General features: G+C 37.1%; 1 protein-coding gene across 1 annotated transcript in view; it reads left to right on the top strand.

Moving 5' to 3' along the window:
* Window positions 1-18,371, top strand: part of ERC2 (ELKS/RAB6-interacting/CAST family member 2) — a 275,802-nt gene that overhangs the window by 82,314 nt on the left and 175,117 nt on the right. The window contains 1 exon segment of the mRNA XM_050979490.1: window positions 4,492-4,659. Within this exon segment, the coding sequence (XP_050835447.1) occupies window positions 4,492-4,659 (168 nt within the window).

The following is an 18,371-nucleotide window of genomic DNA, read 5'->3' on the forward strand; positions in this document are numbered from 1 at the left end:
GCTTGTTCATTATTTCGAGGTTTTTGCTACAGAAGAAATGAAAGTGTTAGTGCCCATTTGGAATTAATCCTGATTTACTAAGATAAAATTGTAATCAAAGAACATATCTATTCTCTTGGACAAAAGTAGCTCCTATGCTACTGAAAAATAACTAAAGATCCTAAAGTAGCGTTGTCATCAGAAAAATTATATTGCTAACCTAAACTTTACTAATTTCAAAGCCATTCAGTTTTAGTGCCTTACAGCAAAACTCCCTATGCATGTCAGTAAACCTGTTGATGTAAAAATAAGGTATAAAGCCTAGAACCTTAACACTCACCTGATGTTTTTGTGAGGAAAAGCTTCAGTATATTTCTGTAGCACAGAAAGCAGATGAATGAGAAGAGTATTAAATATTAATTGTTTTGTCACAGCCTTCTGATCTTGGATAAATGCCACGTTCTGATGAAGCTTTGTTTTCTTTCACTAGTCATTTTCTTCCACTTAAAATTAAGATTTGCAGCAGATGATATTATTTTTATCACTCATCTGAGAACATTTCAAGGTGGAAAAGTATTTGTAGAGCTGTCAGCAAACAGATCTTGCTGTACCTGATCTGCTGAACCTGAGATTGTTGATAAATTCTGATAATTTAGGATTTTTAAAAAGGATTGATGGCAAAGAACAGTACGAAACTCTTCTGAGGTGCTTGAAGCTCTTAATAGTTTTAATTTATTCTTGAAGTATAACTTATTTTCAATCTGTTCTTGATTTAAATAAATGGGAAGGTGTTAAGTGAAGGCAAATATTGATAATTTATTTACATGAGTCACAGAGAATGTTTGGAAGTGTTTCTTTTCTTAACAATTTTTAGTATTATTCACTCCTTTCAAATATATAGGCTTTATATTGTGACTTGTAGTTAAATAAAAATTGCAAAAATGAGGAAGAAAACTTGCTCAGATTTCTTTTTCTTGCCCGCTTGATAAGGCCTCTCCTTGCTCAGTTTTTGAAGGGAAAAAAATTGTCATTACTCACATAATACAGAAGTTATTAAAACAGGTCTTGAAGTTCATATTACCAAGAGATCTGCACATTCAAATATCTTAATTGAGAATATAAATAAAACATATAGAATGATATGTACTTTTAATAGTAGTATCTGCTCTGGAAAACTTTCTTCCCTTACTAGAGTTCATCCTTTGGCTGTCAGCCACATATTTAAATGAACACAGATGCTTTTTTTTCAGGTGTGAGTTTGCACTTGGCATTGAAATAGTCCTTTGAGTATTAGAACTCTTATGCTATCCACTGGGTATGAAAATCTAGTGGATTAGTGCAATTTCAGCAAATTACCAGTAAGATGAGTTTTAAGTATTGACAAAGCAGTAATAAGGTGCTCTGTGATTAATGTCTGCATGTAAGAGCTTTTCATACTGAATGAAGAAAGCATACAAGTTCTGGGAGATCCTCTAGGAAAAAATACAAAACAGGGAAAGAACTACAGAATTTTATTTTTGTGTGGGTAGGCCTGGAAATTTAACAATCAGTTTAAAACCAGACCTTTGCCATCATAACCTGTAGAATCTACTGACAGACTTGTAGGGTCTACTGTATGCAGGCACATGATTTGCATTGCTGCTCCTTTTCCTTTTCTTAAATCCTTCACTTCAAAAGGCAGTTGTCATTTGTTGCATCAGACCAAATCCCGTGATGCATTAATCAGCATAGTTTAATTTAATGGAATTATTTAATTAAAGATTTAAGCCACTTATTTTCATGTGCAAAATTCAGAAGAAAAGCTTGGATTTTTTCCTCTTTTTTTTCTGGTTACTCTGCATAATGTCACATAAGAATTTGGTGTGAAAAAGATAACAGAAGAACACCCATTATGATTTTCTAGAAATGGAAAATTAATGGGTTCTAAGGAACTGAAATTATGGGAGGTGACAGAATCATAAATTGAGAAGGAAGAAAAAGGAATTAGGGTTTCAGGGAAGGAGGTGAAGCAAGATCATATTGGGCAATGTTGAAAAAGTGGTGACAGTCAAATTACACACATGAAATATGTGAAATAGTGGGAAGGTCAGGGTCGGAGGACAAACTTGGAGGTTTTTTGTGCTACAGGACTTACATCCAGACTTGTAGGTTATCTTCATTTTAGTCCTTATAAAGTATAAAAATCTATTCTGTCTGTATTATATGAGATCATGAGGTTTCATTGAATCATGACAGTTGGTCTTCCACATCACTTCAGATACAGCTAAAATGTTTGCATATCTTCTAGAGGCAACAATGTATTTAATGTCCTGTTTAATTACTTTTTTACACACTGAGATACTGCAAAACTTTAAAAAAGTGAATATACCCCTGCCTGAGATTTCTTAATATAAGTTTTATAGGTTTTTGTTCTAACTCTTTATTTTTGTGGCAATTTTAAAAATTGAAATCTTAGTACTTTTCTACCATGATAATTTATTTCAAAAAGACATCAGCGTATTCAACAATCTTTGTGCGTTTTGTTTGTGTTGTAACTCTTAATTTTTTTTTTTGAGAGCTGTAACACATTTTTAAACTCCTGACAATTTGTAGATCTTGTAGCCAGAACTTTACACTAAACAGATTCTGTTTCTAAAACACAAAGAACACACCTGCAATGAAAGCAAAGCCTTTCGAATTTTTTTATTATTTCTCAGGGTGTGGGTTGTGTCATGGAGAGAAGGGGAAGAGTTTCTAGAAGAGATTAAGTATCTGTGATGTTCACATGCATCTCATATAAATCCTGTGATGTAATTCAGATTGGCTGCAGATCCACGCTTTGTCTTTGTATCTTGCAGACAGATTTTCCCATTGTTCATTTCCCATCCATTTTCTCTTGGTTGCCATGCTTGCTTACATGCTCTGGCAAGGGATGGAGGAAGGTGGTTTGCTTTCCAGAGAAAGCTTTCTCTAGCAGCTTTTAATTGCATTCTTTCCTCATGTCTGGTTTTTGTATGCTTCTTTTCTTATTTTGATATTTTCAGACTTTAAAGGTGAGTATTTTTTTAGTGCCAGGGTAGATTCTTGATTCTCTACAGTAGCTTATGGGTGACTATCTGAGCACCTTAAGCAATGATGCAAACATATTATAAAAAGATTTATAAAAAGAAATAATGAATAAATATACTGAGACATGCATGTGGACTGTAGTTGGAAGAATCACTGCTTTTTAATTTAATTTTTAAATATGCACTTGCAATGTAGAACAAAATAGAAGCATTTTGACCAACAGCAAATATTTCCAGTACCATAGAGCACTGAATTTGTGAAATGTTTTAGTATGTGGCTCTTTGGAATGTGGTTGAGTAGGATCAACCTGTGGACCTGTGGATATTCTTTTTTTTCCCCGGGGATTTTTGAATCATCTTCCACCTCTAGATTTCTTGCATCCCAAGTGTCTGTTGGGACATAAAAAAGAGCTCTTCATATAAAGAAAGTGATTTCTCTGAGTTATGCAGATGTACTGAGGCATTTTATTTCAAATAATCCTCATGAGGTGATGCATCTGGATTCAGCTGGTGACCAGTGTTATACCACAGGAATTTAGGGGTAGTTATGTGCCACCTAATTCACCATCCTTTCACCTACACACATCATTCTGTATATAGTCCAGTGCTTTGCTCTGATTCATATATTCTAAATTCATCATGATTTTGTGTTCTTTGGCTATTCTTCTCATTTGTCATTGTGGAAAGAGGAGAGTAATCACAATTCCATGACATTTACTGATGAACCTTAAATTCACTTAAATTCGGAAGCCCTGTCTTAGTATTGGGTTTCTCCTGTTTCCTCTGGGATAAGCTTTTATGATCTTGGAGCCCTTTCATTGTATGGAATTTTGTATAATGTTTTCCGCAGACTTCTCTTAAGTTAGTCTTCTTGGCTTGGCTTTTCTACTACCTGAGAATTCCATGTGAATTGCCAGGGAGAAAAATAGGAGGTGGGGATGGTGGGCAGCAACAAATTTGCATGAAGAGGAGTAAGGGTAAAAGTCCACTTTTCTGTTTTCCTCTCCTAAGAAGATGCTGGTTTTTCTTTATCAGACTCCTAAAAAAATTCCTGATTCATTCTGGCCAATGATAAGTCATGGGAATCATGCTGTTGGAAGGATTGAATTTATGCTTTAATGAACACTTTTTTTCCTGTGCATTTTTGCTGTCCTGCCAGACTTGCCTCACATGGGATACATGCCTTTGAACTTAAGTGAGGTCCATGGTAAATTTATGGCCAAATCATCTTTAAGATTTTCCTTTAACTTTTGGGACAACAGGGCATTCATTCTTAAGACAGAGTGCATTAAATTGCAAGAAACACAATTGAAGGTGTGAGTGTAAAAAGTCTGAACCTTAATTCTCTTGCAGAATTCACAGGTGTCTGATTTGTCATTTCATGGTCATTCACACCTTTCAGATTTCCAGTGGAGCAATGAATTGGAGACAAAATTAATGACCTAATTTTTTTCTCCCACTGCAGATTGATCAACTGAAACAAGAACTCTCAAAGAAAGAATCAGAACTTCTTGCCTTACAAACTAAGCTTGAAACCCTTAGCAATCAGAATTCAGATTGCAAGCAACACATTGAAGTGCTTAAAGAGTCCCTTACTGCCAAAGAACAGAGAGCTGCCATACTTCAGACAGAGGTATTGTATTTCCTAATCATGAAATGCAATAGAAATATTGAGTTCATGGCCAGTATCAAGGTTCTGATGTGTTTGATTCAAGTCTGTGTGGCAGGAAAGTTGTTAAAGAATAATGAATAATCTAAAACAATTTAAATGCCAATGTATTCGGTTTATATATAATTTTGGTAGTACACCAGCTCTCATTCTAGAACTTTTTTTTAAGTGCTTATGATTGCCCTTTAAGAAAATGTATTTGTCTAATTCTCATTGGCTTCAGTGGGGGTAGGTGGACCCTAATGACTTGATTGTTGTGATATCATGACCTGATTTCTCATCTGTTAGGTAACTGAGTTTCTCTTTTGGTTGCTGTGGTTGATGCTCCCTTACTTCTGTGTATTTCTGTTCTGAAGGATGAAGCCATTGATGTATTTTGAAGGGATCTGTTGAAAGGTGCATATTATTAATCTCTGGTTATTTTTTTCAAGTGCAGTCAATCATATTTTATTTTAAAATATGATTAATTTCCTTCTTTACAATGGACCAGTGTATTAGTTACTTATGTATCTACAAAATCAGACCATAAAAATATGGATAAAAATGGAATACCCATTTGAGGTGGTTGTCACATTTAAGGGAATATGTAAATCCAGTGTTTAAAATGTCCATTAACTATTTTCCTGGTGTTTTAAAAAACTTTATAGGCTTGGAGCACTCAATACTGGGTCTCTGGGAACTGGGAAAAGATTTTTGGTTGCTTAGAGCAACTGTATCATCCATCTCCAGTCCTCAGGTCTTATCTAAAGGGAGGGCAATGGCTTCCAGCAGCAGATGGGAAAGCAGCTGCAGGGAGATGCAGGGCAAATGGCAGCCCTCCAGCAGGTGGAAGTCATTAGGGAAGAAATTTTGTACTGTACAAGCTATTGTTGTTGGTCATTCCCAGATGAGGAAAGCTAATAACATTTTGGCCTGCATTAAGCCACACACCTTTCTTCTTGTGTGTCTACACTGTCTATTTGTAGAACAGTTTTTGTACAATCTCATGTCCTTAAACATATTCATAGCTTGCTTTGAAGTGCTTCTTTCTGGAGGTGAAAGTAACTACCAAAAGGCAGTTCTAATCCTGTGCTGAGTAAGGTGTTCAGAGTTGCAGCGTCAACTTCCTGCCTAAATAGGATTACTTTGTAATCACCTTGTTGTAATTAAATTAGCATAGTAAATCCTGTAATAAAAGAAGCCTTCCACAGGCTCTCAGTTATTTCATAAGAAGCCTTTTATTATTATTTAGGTTAATGGTACTCTGCAGGTTATCTTAAGGTTTTGATGAAGCAGCTGCATGTGGTGCAATGGGATGTGAGTCACAGAATCATGTCATGGTTGAAGGGAAGGGAGGTCTGGAGCTCATCTGGTCTAACCCCCCCCTGCTTGAGCAGGGCCACCTAGAACCAACTGTCCAGGACGACATCCAGGTGTCTCTTGAGTATCTCAAGGCATGAAGCCTTGCAACCTATTTGAGCCACATGGGTCAGTGTGAGTGTTTCCAATGTTCAGAGGGAAACCCCTGGGTTTCAGTTTGTGCCCATTGCATCTTGACCTCTCTCTGGGCACCAGTGAAGAGTCTGGCTCCATCTTTAAAGCCTTCCTTCAGATATTTATACACAGTGATAAGATGCCCAATTCACTTTTCTAGGCTAAACAGCTCAGCTCTCTCAGGCTTTTATCATATGAGAAATGCTCCAATGCTTTAATAAAAGCCTTAATTAATCCTTTAGTTTCCTTATGGCCTTTCCCTGGGCTGATTCAATATGCCCAGAGCTGGATATGACATCTCAGGTGTGGCCTGAGCAGTGACTGGTAGAGGAGAAGGATCACTTCCCTAAACCCTTTATAAGCCCAGGATGCTGTTAGTGTGTCCCTGCAGGGCCACATTGCTGGTGTTCACCATCGTGACCACCAGGACCCCAAGGTCCTTTTCTGCAAAGCTGCTTTCCAGCTGAGTGAACTCCAGCACATGTGGGTGCTTGGCATTGTTTGTCCACTTTACCTTTCCTTTCTCTGAACTCCATGAGGTTCATGTCAGCACATTTCTCCAGCTTGTCAAAATCCCTCTGAACAGCAGCACAACCCTCTGGTGTATCAGTTGCCCTTTCCACTTTTTTTTCCCACTTTTTCACCAGCACTCTTGCTAAGGCTGCACCCTACCCCATTGCCCAGATCATGAATGAAGACAGGGAACAGGACTGGATGCAGTATTAACCCCTAGGATGCAGTGCTGGTTCTGCTGGAGTGTCCTGATTCCACTTGATAGCCAGCCCTCCAGCTACCCACATGGCTCTTACATAAAGCTTACAAGTGACATGTTGTTGTGGAAGTTCATTGGTTTCACTCTATTTATTAGCAAATTCTACCAGTGTTTGTTATTTGGTAGAATAGATTTTTTTGGGGGCATAATTTCATATTTGGAATTTTAATGATGTCTTAGAGCAAATTTAGCTCAGAAAAATATTACTGCTTTGTAAGTGTTGTTTAAGTTTGAGCTCTAGCTTGCACAGTTGGTTTCAACAGTAAGAAATGAAGTGTAAGCAGAATTATGATGATCTTCATCCTGAAGAATACTGACTACTATTGAGGCATGACTAGCAGATTTAGTTGGTTGGCACATGTTATATCAGGTCATCAGAAATAAGAGGGCACTTGAATTTTTTCAGTGAGTTTTTGATCAGGTTTCAGGTGCAATGGCACTTTGTGACATAATGTGAAAGAAGTTAAAACCATTGGTAAACAAGCCTAGAATCTAAACATAATGTTCTTTTTGAGCCATGTTTCTGTTGTCCCAGTGATGTCAGTGTTTTATTTTGATTTCAATATGTTTAGTTGACTTAAAAAGCTATCACTTGAAGTTTTTTTTGACAGCTGAAACAAAAAGAAATAAACCCCATACAGCAGTAACTATCACGGTGGCCAGAGTTGGGAGGTCTGAAAATGGTTTGCTGCCAGTAGGAAAAATGTTTGGAAGCAGTCCTTAGAAAGTTCACCACCTCTGCTATGTGCATTTCATTTTGTTCCATTTTTAAGGTCATATATGATAATAGTGCCAAACTATGCAAAATTTTCGTACCCTAATGTATATACCCTTTGTTTTGATTATCTCTTTATTAATGATGTGAAAACCCTGAGGTCAGATGAAAATGAGCCAATGTAAGGCTAGTCCAGCCACAGAAAACTGAAAATGTCTCTGTGCTCCACAGAGAACTGTTAAAAGGAAGAATACTACACTTGATGAGGTTTTCCCTGCTGTGTGAAAAAGCTGCTAAAAGATGTTAATTTTTAAATGAAGCCTTGTAGTGTTACTGCAGAAGGAAAGAAGTTAAAGAGTGAATAATCAGTTTCAATTATTTCAAGAGATTAAACACAGCCATTTGTATACTTTGAGAAGTGGTTGACAGTAGAGTTTGATTATTTTTTTGTGCATTTTTGCAGTGACTGGCACTTAACTACTGCACTTACCATCAGGAAAAAAACGTATTATAAATTGATGCAAATAAATTCAACTCAGCTGGGTAGCTCAGTGGAGAAAAAACATTCATTTCATGAGCATTTCTGACACAAACATACTTTAGCACTTAGTGTATCACTGCTTTAGATAACACACCTGCAAACTGGCAGGTGTGCTGTTTGAAGGTTAATGAACTGTGAAATAAGTAAATGTCTACAAAGAAGTTTTGTGAATTGTGAGCATAGTCCTGTCAATGGAGGAAAGGGATTAGAAAAATAGGTAAAGTCTGTACTGTAACTGAATTACTGATGTGTTCAGCATACACATATTAATATAGAAAACCTAATAAAAATTGAGAGGAAGGGTGATTATAGTAATTATTTATTGCTATCTGCTTTTTTTGTTTGAACAAATCTGTTTATAAAGAAGGGTTGTGAAATGATTGACTTCTTGGCAGTTCATAGTTTGCATAAAGAGCAAATAAAAGCAGACAGCACAAAATACTTGGATCAAGACTAAAAAAGCTTTATTTTTCTGTCTATTACAATGTTGATATTTGATATTTCTTGAAATGTAAATCTGCTTTTAATTTTAAAACAATAATGGTATAACTACGGTTATTTCACTCTCACATTTTTGTTTTTCTCAGTTAGAGTTTTACTTTGAAATTGTGTTTTTCTATTGTTTTGTGATTTTTCTTGTTTCAAATCAGGCTGGGCCAGATCTTTGAGTGTGGTCTCTTTGCTGTGCTGCCAGGGCATTGTTCTAGTGGATGTGCAGTGCGTGCGAAGGGAGGATCACCCATGGCACAAAGCACTGTTCTGGACACCAGGCTGCCATTTACTCTCTGTCACTCTGCACTCTGCAGCTGTCCACTGCTCTCTTGACAAAGGGTTCCACATTTCAAGTGCAGCTTTGTCTCAGGTGTAATGTGCCAGACATTTCAGTTTCTGAGCAGCAGCCACATTTTGTATGCCCTGTGACTGTTTAGAGAGGAGAGAGGAGCGTAGTGATAGAGCAGTAAATTCAGAGTTAAGCTGAAAGAGCACACAGGTTAGCAAAATGCTGTATCTAAACAGAAGTAAACTGTGAAGCAATCTGGGAGACTTTTCATTTTTGTTTTTTCTTTTGGTGTCTATATGCTTATTGAACTCTGAATTCAAGACTGTTCAGAGGCACATCAAATGTCCTGGTCTGATTTCCAGATCTTTGTGCTCTGAGTTGGACGTTGGACTTGTGACCTCCTGAGACCCATTCCAGTGGCTTTATGGTATCACAAATGAAGCTCTCTCAAATACCTGATACATCCTATACACACAACCCCATCCCCCTTGACTGAATCCATTCTTCATTATTGCTTTGAATAGTCTTTCTTTCTTTGTTATGGGGACACCATTATTTTAATTTCAAAGAAATTGAAACAGAATTTTCTGTGAGCAAGGTGGCTGAAAGAATAGAGAGTTCCATTTGCAGGGCCTGTAGAAAGTAGTGCCCAGAGGAAGGAAACCAAAATTAAAGAGAAAATGGGAAAGTAGAATGGACTGTGTATTTGATATGTGATGAATTCATGCCACTCATGGCACAAATAGTTTGATGAATGTTTAAGATTTATCTTGTTGTCAAAACACTTCTCATTTTCATCTATTTTATTGAATTAAAGTGAAAATTAAAGTGTAGTTCCCTCCTGCCCACCACCAGCTCTTATTTTTATAGAAAATCACCTTGTTGCCATTGAAAACAATATTTGGTTCGACAGCTTTAATGGGCTTTTATAACTGAGCAAAATTTACTGTGATAAGTCACTAGTGGATGAAAATGATTAGAAAAATATTAGTACTCTTAGCAACTAATTTAAATGCTTCGCTCTAACTGGAGACATTTGAAGAGGAACTTGAGTAGGATTGCTTCAAAAAGGATTCTTTGCATGTCCTAACTATTGGTTAAATTGTGATTGATCTAAAGGGGGCCTAGCTATGATCTTGGTGTAGTGGCACCACATACAAGAAATGCAAAGAAAAATACACTTCAAAAGAGCATTGAAATTTCACCAGGTAGATGCAAACCCAAGGGGAACACAAAAATGTTGTAGCTATCAGAATAACCAGTAGATGTAGCACTAACCAGTCTGAAACAGTTAATAATTTGCACTTATTACTGTAGTGATCAAGAGCATGGAGAAGTTATTGAAGTAGTTTTGCAAATTTTTGGCTTTTCTGCTTATGAGACAACTGGGGACAAAAGGCCAGAGCCACTTAGACTTCTTAAATTTGTGATTTCTTTTTTCAGGATGTCCTCTTCCTAACACAGGTAACAGTCCTTAACTCACAATTGCTCCTAACCCTAACACTTAAAGTGTAGAAGGTGCAAAGATGGATTCTCAGCCTTCTTCTGTCTCCGCTGAGGGAAAAAAAAAAACATGCTTGCAACAGAAGCAGAGTTTAAAATAGGACTATGGTCTATTTGGAATGAAAAAGCTTCTGCAGCTGTGCTCAACCAGAAATCTTTAGAGATGCTTCTACTGACAGTAGACCTCATATGGCTTTTTGATTATTTTCTTGGTAGGATTCTGAATAAAATTTTCCTTTCTGGCTATGTGATGTGGGTTGTTTGTTTTTTTCCTTTTCCCTTTATTTAACTTTTAGAAGGAAAGAATTTTCTAGTTCTTGGTATCACAGTGGACAATAAAAGTATAAGGATCTGAGCTTCTGAAAGATTAGTGGTTTCAGAAGTAACCTGCTAATTTTTAGACAAGTGTTCATATAAGATCAGCTTGTAGAGGCAAATCTTAAATCACACATTTTTTAATGTGTGGTGTTGGTCCCTCCTCCCCGCCGTTGAGTAAAAATTTGCCTTTAAAAAAGGTTGATTTTTGTAGATATTCATAAAGGGCTTGTGAACCACCATTGCCTTTGCTCAATCCCCTTTTTTTCTGCCTTTCAGTGGAAGTAAGTTTGATACAAGCAAGGTGCATGTCAGATGCTGTTAGCAGGGCAGGCTGGAAATAGGCTGGAGTAATTCTGCAAGTATTGCTTTGGGAGGACTCATTTCATTTTCATGTCCTTTTACTTTTGTTTTTCAAATTCTTCCTCAGGTCAAACAAGCATAACAGCTGTTTCTTATCTATAAAGACTGCTTTCTTCCAGCTGCCCTGTGCTGTGAGATCAGGCACAAGATCAGTACAGGATGGGAAAGACTGAGGAGTGTGTAAATAAAAACAGTTCAGGCTCACATTCACTGCATGCTTGTTTTCCCCTTTCAACTGTTTAAACTGTTGAAGTTCCAAGAAAATACTTAAAATACTTTCCATTAGTTAATTACTTTTATGCTGTATCACTTTCTCATTGTTCTGAATGTTGTTGGAACTGCACTAATTTGGATTCTGGAAAAGATTATAGTATTTATAAATACTGTAGAGTTTTCTTATAATCCCTAATTGAAATTAAAATCAATATCTTTTATATCTGCCTATTTCTATAGATTCCTAATCTTTGCATAAATAGTATTTTTCTGTTTTCCAAGTATAGGTACTGTTTGTGGTTGAAATGAAAACATTTTTCAGCAAGACCAGAGAAAGTGACTTTCTATTCCAAAATATTTAGTGTTTTTCAGTAGTAAATTTGGAGGAACATTGTCATTGAAATACTCTGCATGGAGGACACAAATTTTGCCTTAAAACTTAGGAGAAATAATAAAAAAAAGAAAATTGTCAGTAGCAATTACTAACAACAGCAATAGAAATTGCTAAGATTCTTTTTTCTTTGTTTTCTACAAGAAGTGTTCATGATGCTTGTGTGCCATATCCAGTGTAACAGAAGTAATTCTTTGGTCAGGGGTTTGCATGGAAGACGGATTACTGCTGGAAAGATTTGTACTGGAGGCTCATCTTTCACCTTTAAATTTAGATAAATAGGAAAACCATGTACAAATAAGCAGAGTCCTTAGTGAGCAAGGCAGGAAACTGTAGAGAAAGGTGTGCTCAGGAACATTTGAGCTCCAGAGTGCACTTCGCTGATCTTTTACGTGTTTTGGAACTCTAAAATATAACATAGTGCACAGTTGTTAAGGGACTCCCTGCTACACTGAATTTCAAACAGAACATGTATTTTTGTGTCATGGTCCCACATTCCTTTCTGTCTTTTAATATCTGTAGCTAAATTTCTCTGCTTTATGTCAGGAGTAATAAGGTTCCCTAGATGAGAATGTGTGGGAATAAAAGATCGAAATCTTAATTCTCCTCAATACCTAGTCAGTTCCACATTATTTGAGTTACAATAAGGTAATCTTTTCTTTTACTATTGATTTAATTTTTTAGTCAAATTTAAATTTTGTTTTACTCTTTCAGCCAAAAGAATTCCATTTTCTTGCTTAATAGGCACAGGTAATTACTAAGATATCGCCATTTGGATTTGTTTAATCTTTCTGCATATGTGATACAAGAGAAAATTGGTTTCCTCTTACTAAATAATATGTTTATTTTTGTTTTAGGCCAGTTTTATTTTCCCTTGACTCAGGTGCTGGTTGACCTTTCAATAGAAGCATTGGTTTGGTTCCTTGTTTATTTTGAAATGTTGCCAGAAGTTGGGGGGAAGGGGAGGAGGGGAAGACACGTTCCCTTTATTTTATCCCATTTTAGGATTTTATGCATGATTTCATAACATTGTGGTAAATACAATAGTACATATTTAATACTGCTTAGAGGTTTATGTTTGCAACAGACTGGAAACAATTGACAGTACTTTTCTTAAGCATAACCAAAACCATAATGAAGTTTATCCAGCCAAGTGTCAGGCCACAAATAAAGACAGGCACATATGTGGTCAACCTGCCCTCTGTTCCTAGGAGAAGTGCCATTGGACCAAATAAACTCATTTTAAATCAGGCAGGAAATCTTTGCCAGACTTGACCTAGACCTGTGTGCATTGGTGGCCTGTGGCTGTGCCCAGCCCTGCAGCTGAGTTGGCTTCTGAGCCAAACACAAGTCCAGGCCTCTCTGCACTGAGGTGCCAGTGCCCTCTGTTACCTTTTTCTCTTCCAGGGTGATTCTGTGTGCCAGCAGTCTGGCAGCAGGCTCCACTCTATTTTGTGTCATCTTCTGTCATAAAGTTTGAAGCACGCTGTCACATACTTAGTGAGAGGATAAACTTAAATTATGTATGCTTTTCTTGGACAAAGAATGCTTTCAGGAATTGTTAAAAATAGAGAAGAGTATTTTGCTACCATGCATTTTTATAAATGATCAATTTTATATAATCAAAATCAGCTTTTATACTTCTCTAATCATGAAGCTAAATGAAAACGAGTGACACAGGGGGGTGGGAGCAGGCTTGAGTGTCTGGGAGGAACAGGGAGATCCTCTGTGAGAATCAGGTTTAGGGTTTAGAAAGACAAAGCCCATCTGGACTTGAATGCAACAAGAGATAGAAAGGACAAGAAAGGTTTCTACAGGCACAGCAATAGCAGAAGACCAAGGAAGATATGGGGTCACTAATGAGTGGGAGGGGAGATCTGATCCTAAAGGAGATGGAGACCGTCCAGGTACTGAGTGCTTTGTTCACCTTCATCACTACTGGAAAGACCAACCTTCAGCAACCCCAGGTCTCTGAAACCACTGCAGAAGTCCAGTGCCAGGTAAATTCATCCTTGATGGAGGAGGATCAGCTCAGGGGATATTTAAAGAAACCAGACACACACAAGTCCCTTAGCCTTGTAGGAATGCACCTACAAAGGTTGATGGCATTGTGTCAATTACCCTTGGAAAGTGGTGGGAACTGGGAGAGGTTTCTGAGAAATGGGAGAAAGCCAACGTCTTACCAAAGACAAGAAAGAGGATGCAGGGAACTGCATTGATTATATTGGTCCCCGGAAAGGTCATAATGATGAAAGAAAAATCCTGGAAGCCATTTCCAGATACATGACAGACAAGACTGTGATTTGTAGTAACTGGTGTGGATTTATGAATTTCTGGGTAAATTCTCCCCAAGAAAAGCTGTATTTTTGATAGGTTGCTGATAGTTTGATTTGAAATCTGTTTATGTTCATTGGATAATTCTTAAGCATTTTTTATTACACTATTCATCTTTTGCAGTTACTGGCAAACTCTCTTTTTTAATAATCCTTTCTGAAGTGGTTCTAATGGTTTTTAGGCAAGTAGAAGCCTTGAGGGGTCATCTTCAACTTCATTGTGTAAAGGATGGTAAAAGCTCAGGTACGCAATAAGTTCTCACCACTTACCTTATGAACAAAATTACAGGATAGCTGGAGTTATGGGACCTTCTAACTCTCCTGTGTGCATTTCATACTCAATCCACCCACTTGCTCTGTGCCCATGGGGAAATCCTCCGGGAGGATTGGCCTGTGGGTGCTTCACAGGGTGATGTCAGGCCTGGTTAGAGGTTATCTAGCCCAAGCGTCTGATCTAAGTAGGTTTTAGTTACTGCAGGTTGCTCAGGATGGCATCCAGCCAAGTTTTGGATACCTCAGGGATGGATTTTCCATATCCTGTTTAGACACCTGCTTCATTAGTTGACCAAGCTTGTGGTAAAAAAAATAGCAAAAACCAAACCATGTTTTCCCTGTGTCAAGGTGGAATTTCCATGTTCCACTTGTCTCATCCCTGCCTACTGCTCCCTTGAGAAGAGTCTGGCCCTGCCTTCTCATGCCCTTCCACTCAGTAAGAATTCAAGACAGCACTGAGATCTTGCTGTGGCTTTTTTGTCAGGGTGCTCAGATTGGTGCTCAGCCTCTGCAGGTACATTCTGTGCATCAGTTCCCAACCGTCCTGGTGGGACCTTCAATTGGAGATACACCAAGCTGAGCTCTGAGTGTGTTCCAGAGACTGGCTCCAAATCCCCAAGGCATGTGCTGCCTGTTCAGTTAGCTGGCTTTGTTTCCTGCTGGCTTAGCTAATGTTGTGAAGCATTTTGTGTTCTGATGCATAACCAAAAGAAGCATTTCTAGAGCATGAGTTTGGAGTGGCAATGTGTTATTAATTCCAACAGTTATTATTAGTCAGACATAAGTCCAAGAACTATTATCCTCTTACTGTTATAAGATAAACAGTTTGATGAAAAGCTTATCTTAATATTTGATGTGGTATTTAACAGTTCAGTGTATTAAAAAAAACCCAACATAGTAGTCTGTCAAGAAAAAAAAAACCTTTCCTACCCAACAAAAATCTTTTTGACAACTGTAGGACAAATATAATTGGGAAATTATCTTTCTCCACAAAGATAGATGTAGTTTTTTTGATTTGAAGATGAGGGTATGTTTTTGAAGCCCTGTCTTGGACAGTTGCAGGATTACTGCAAGATGAACTTTCTTGATGTTGTTGTATTTTCTATTTGCTTCTGTTGGAACAGTGAGTAAATGGTTTTGGTGAGCACCTTCTCAAAAAGAACATGTAAAAAAGCTGTGACAGCAGTTTATGTCAATCTGATAGCACCTGCTGTCATCTGGTTTCACCTCTTCCTGGAGGAGAAAGAGATCCAGGGCAGGCTGATGTGTTTCTCTCCTTCCATCTCCAGATACTGCCCTGAACTCCATAATCATCTCAAAGGTAACAGGAATAAGGACATGGCATACTTTGGAGTTCAGGGCCTCTCTTTATTTATTTCATTATTTTTGAGCTGTCTGAAAAGTGTCTGCAGTCACATGCATGTGGGGGTTGGCCAAATGGGTAAGAATCAAACACATATTTCTGATCTGTAATGTTGGATTTTGCCCATCTAGGAAAGAGTTCTTGCATGGTTGTTATAGTTTCATAGGTTTAAAATGTAGTGGCAATAGTGCAAAATTTAAAAATATAAACTATCATCATTTAAAATGTCAAATGCAGCAGCTGAAAGAGAACTCAGGATGGCAGCTGTGATGTGCCATATTGATAAATCAAAAAATAAATTCAAAACATATGATCTCAGTAATGTGATCCAGATCATGTATTAGAGGGTAACAGTTGTGCATTCTCAGTGCTAGAAGTTTACTTTGCCTTTGACCCAGTGCCTTGATGTGCACTAAAGGTACAGTGGTGCTGCACTGGGATGAGTCAGATTTGTGCTCAGGTGGTACTAACAATCAAAGTTTGTATTCAAATGAAACACAGAAGCTTGATTTGTAGTGTAAAACAATACATATGCTTATTCCATGAGAATTATATTTTCTTTTCTTTGTTGCATAAGATGCAGAGGGGATTTTAAGGTATCAAAATCTGAGTGTGGGGGAGGTACTTGCTGCGGTAAAGTCTTTGAGCGAGTGTGAGAGCATTTTTACACAAGTGATGAGAACCTCCTGGACATGATTGACTTAAATTAGCTTGATTGGTTTTTATCAATTGCAGCTGCACTATTTAGCATAAAAATGCAAAACATCCAAAAATCATTTGCCTTGCAGTGTAGTAGATGGTTTTAGTTAGTCTCTAAGAGGTTTCTAATGTTTATTCTACACAGATTCTCTGAGAATGGATCCAGAATATATCCAGTTACAGAGAATTAGTAAAGATACTGTAAATGTTGAGAAAATTAATTAAGGAAAATATGCTGCTTTATGAATTGTGTATGTAGGGTTTTGTTTTTCTTTTCCTTTAACTGTGTTAGTAAGTTAAACACTTCAAAGATATTTGTTGTAGTGTCATTATCAGGCACCTGCCATTAAAGCTAAAAGAGAAAGACTGGAAATTTTGGGTGATGTACAATTTTCCGACTTGCTCTCTCAAGCAGTGTCATGCTTGAGAGAAAGGCTGAATAAATTTCTTTCTGAATATGACAGGAAAGTTTTAGACCAGTGTAGAGGGTTGCAACCAGTGTTGAAAACTTGACCAGGGCAAGGCTGCTGCTATTATTTAAAGGCTTTATGCTGTGCAGTGAGGTTTGGTATATGCTGTACTTTTTCCTTTTTGTAGAACTGTACCTGCAAACTCATGATCCTGCATTTGTTTCAGTTTCCTCTTTTTCCGTGGCTTAATGATTTTTATTGCATGTGACCTCTAGGCTAATTAGGTGCATCTTTGTCTTCTTTGCATTCTTAATGTTGTTTAACTCACAGGAGAAAAATAAATGTATAAAACTAGCATAATTTACTATTATTAATTGTAACCAGCAGTTGTGCTGAAAAAGAGCCCTTATTCATACATGAAATAATGGTTTATGTTAAAGAGTGCGATTACTTGAAGTCTTATCTTTTGAACACTTTTAAATGCTTTTGGTACAGGCCTGTTAAGGTCAAGGCATTTTCTTATTCCTAGATTCATTTAGTCTGACATGTTCCTGGGATAATGATGCCAGTTTAGATCTTTAGACAGCTACTTGGAATTAAGATGCAGAAAATGGAAAACCATCCATTTAAGAGCATACTTAATGGTATAATTTCAGTGGCTAAAGAAATTAAATATTTATACATATGTGTATATAAAATTTTAAACTTTGTACGTGTATGTAAAGAAATCACAAGAAAGTGTGGAAACTGCTTTATTTTATCCTCATGCTATCAATTTCATACTTGGTTGACATTCAAAATAACATCTATATATAATTCACTAAATAATTTTTTCACTCCTCTGTTAGGTCTTCCAGTCCAGTACAGAGATGAATGAGGGTAGAAGGTTATATTTCTTCTTGCATAAATAATACAAAGGTTTAGAAAGTTTCAGTTACAGAGGTACTTAATTGCATCTGCACAAGTTTACAGCCAGTCTGGTGAGGTATTACTGTGGGTATAACACATGCAGGAAGAATGAAGGCTGACTTTGCTGTCCTGAATTTCATTTTCAGAAATGACAAGCATAAACTCCCCTGTTTCTCATAGAAGTAGAAATCAAAGAGGCTAATATACCTATGTATTCAAAGATATGCATTGTAATGCAATGTTAAGTAGATGTAAATTTAATAAATTTATTAGATTTTACATAGTTGCTGTTATTTGCCAGCCAACTGCTCATCACTTCTTAGAAAACATCCTTACTAAAGGGGTACTTGGGAACGAAATTCTTCAAGACAGCTTGAGAGCTGTAGAAAGAAGTTCTAGGACTTCTTTCACATGCATGTCTTCTATAACTTACTGGTTTGAAAGGTGAGCGTTTTCTGGGGGTTGGTTTTGCTTTTGTTTTTTTGCTTTGCTTCCACTTGAGAGATGGTATTGTAATACTCTTATATGTTGATAAATACTATTAACTCTGCATAGTGCAGTGCAGGATCCTATGTAGTTAATATATACTAAACTTTACATTAAGATTCCTTTTGTGTCTTGG

The sequence above is a fragment of the Serinus canaria genome, chromosome 12 (genome assembly GCF_022539315.1).
Source record: "Serinus canaria isolate serCan28SL12 chromosome 12, serCan2020, whole genome shotgun sequence".
NCBI lineage: Eukaryota > Metazoa > Chordata > Aves > Passeriformes > Fringillidae > Serinus > Serinus canaria.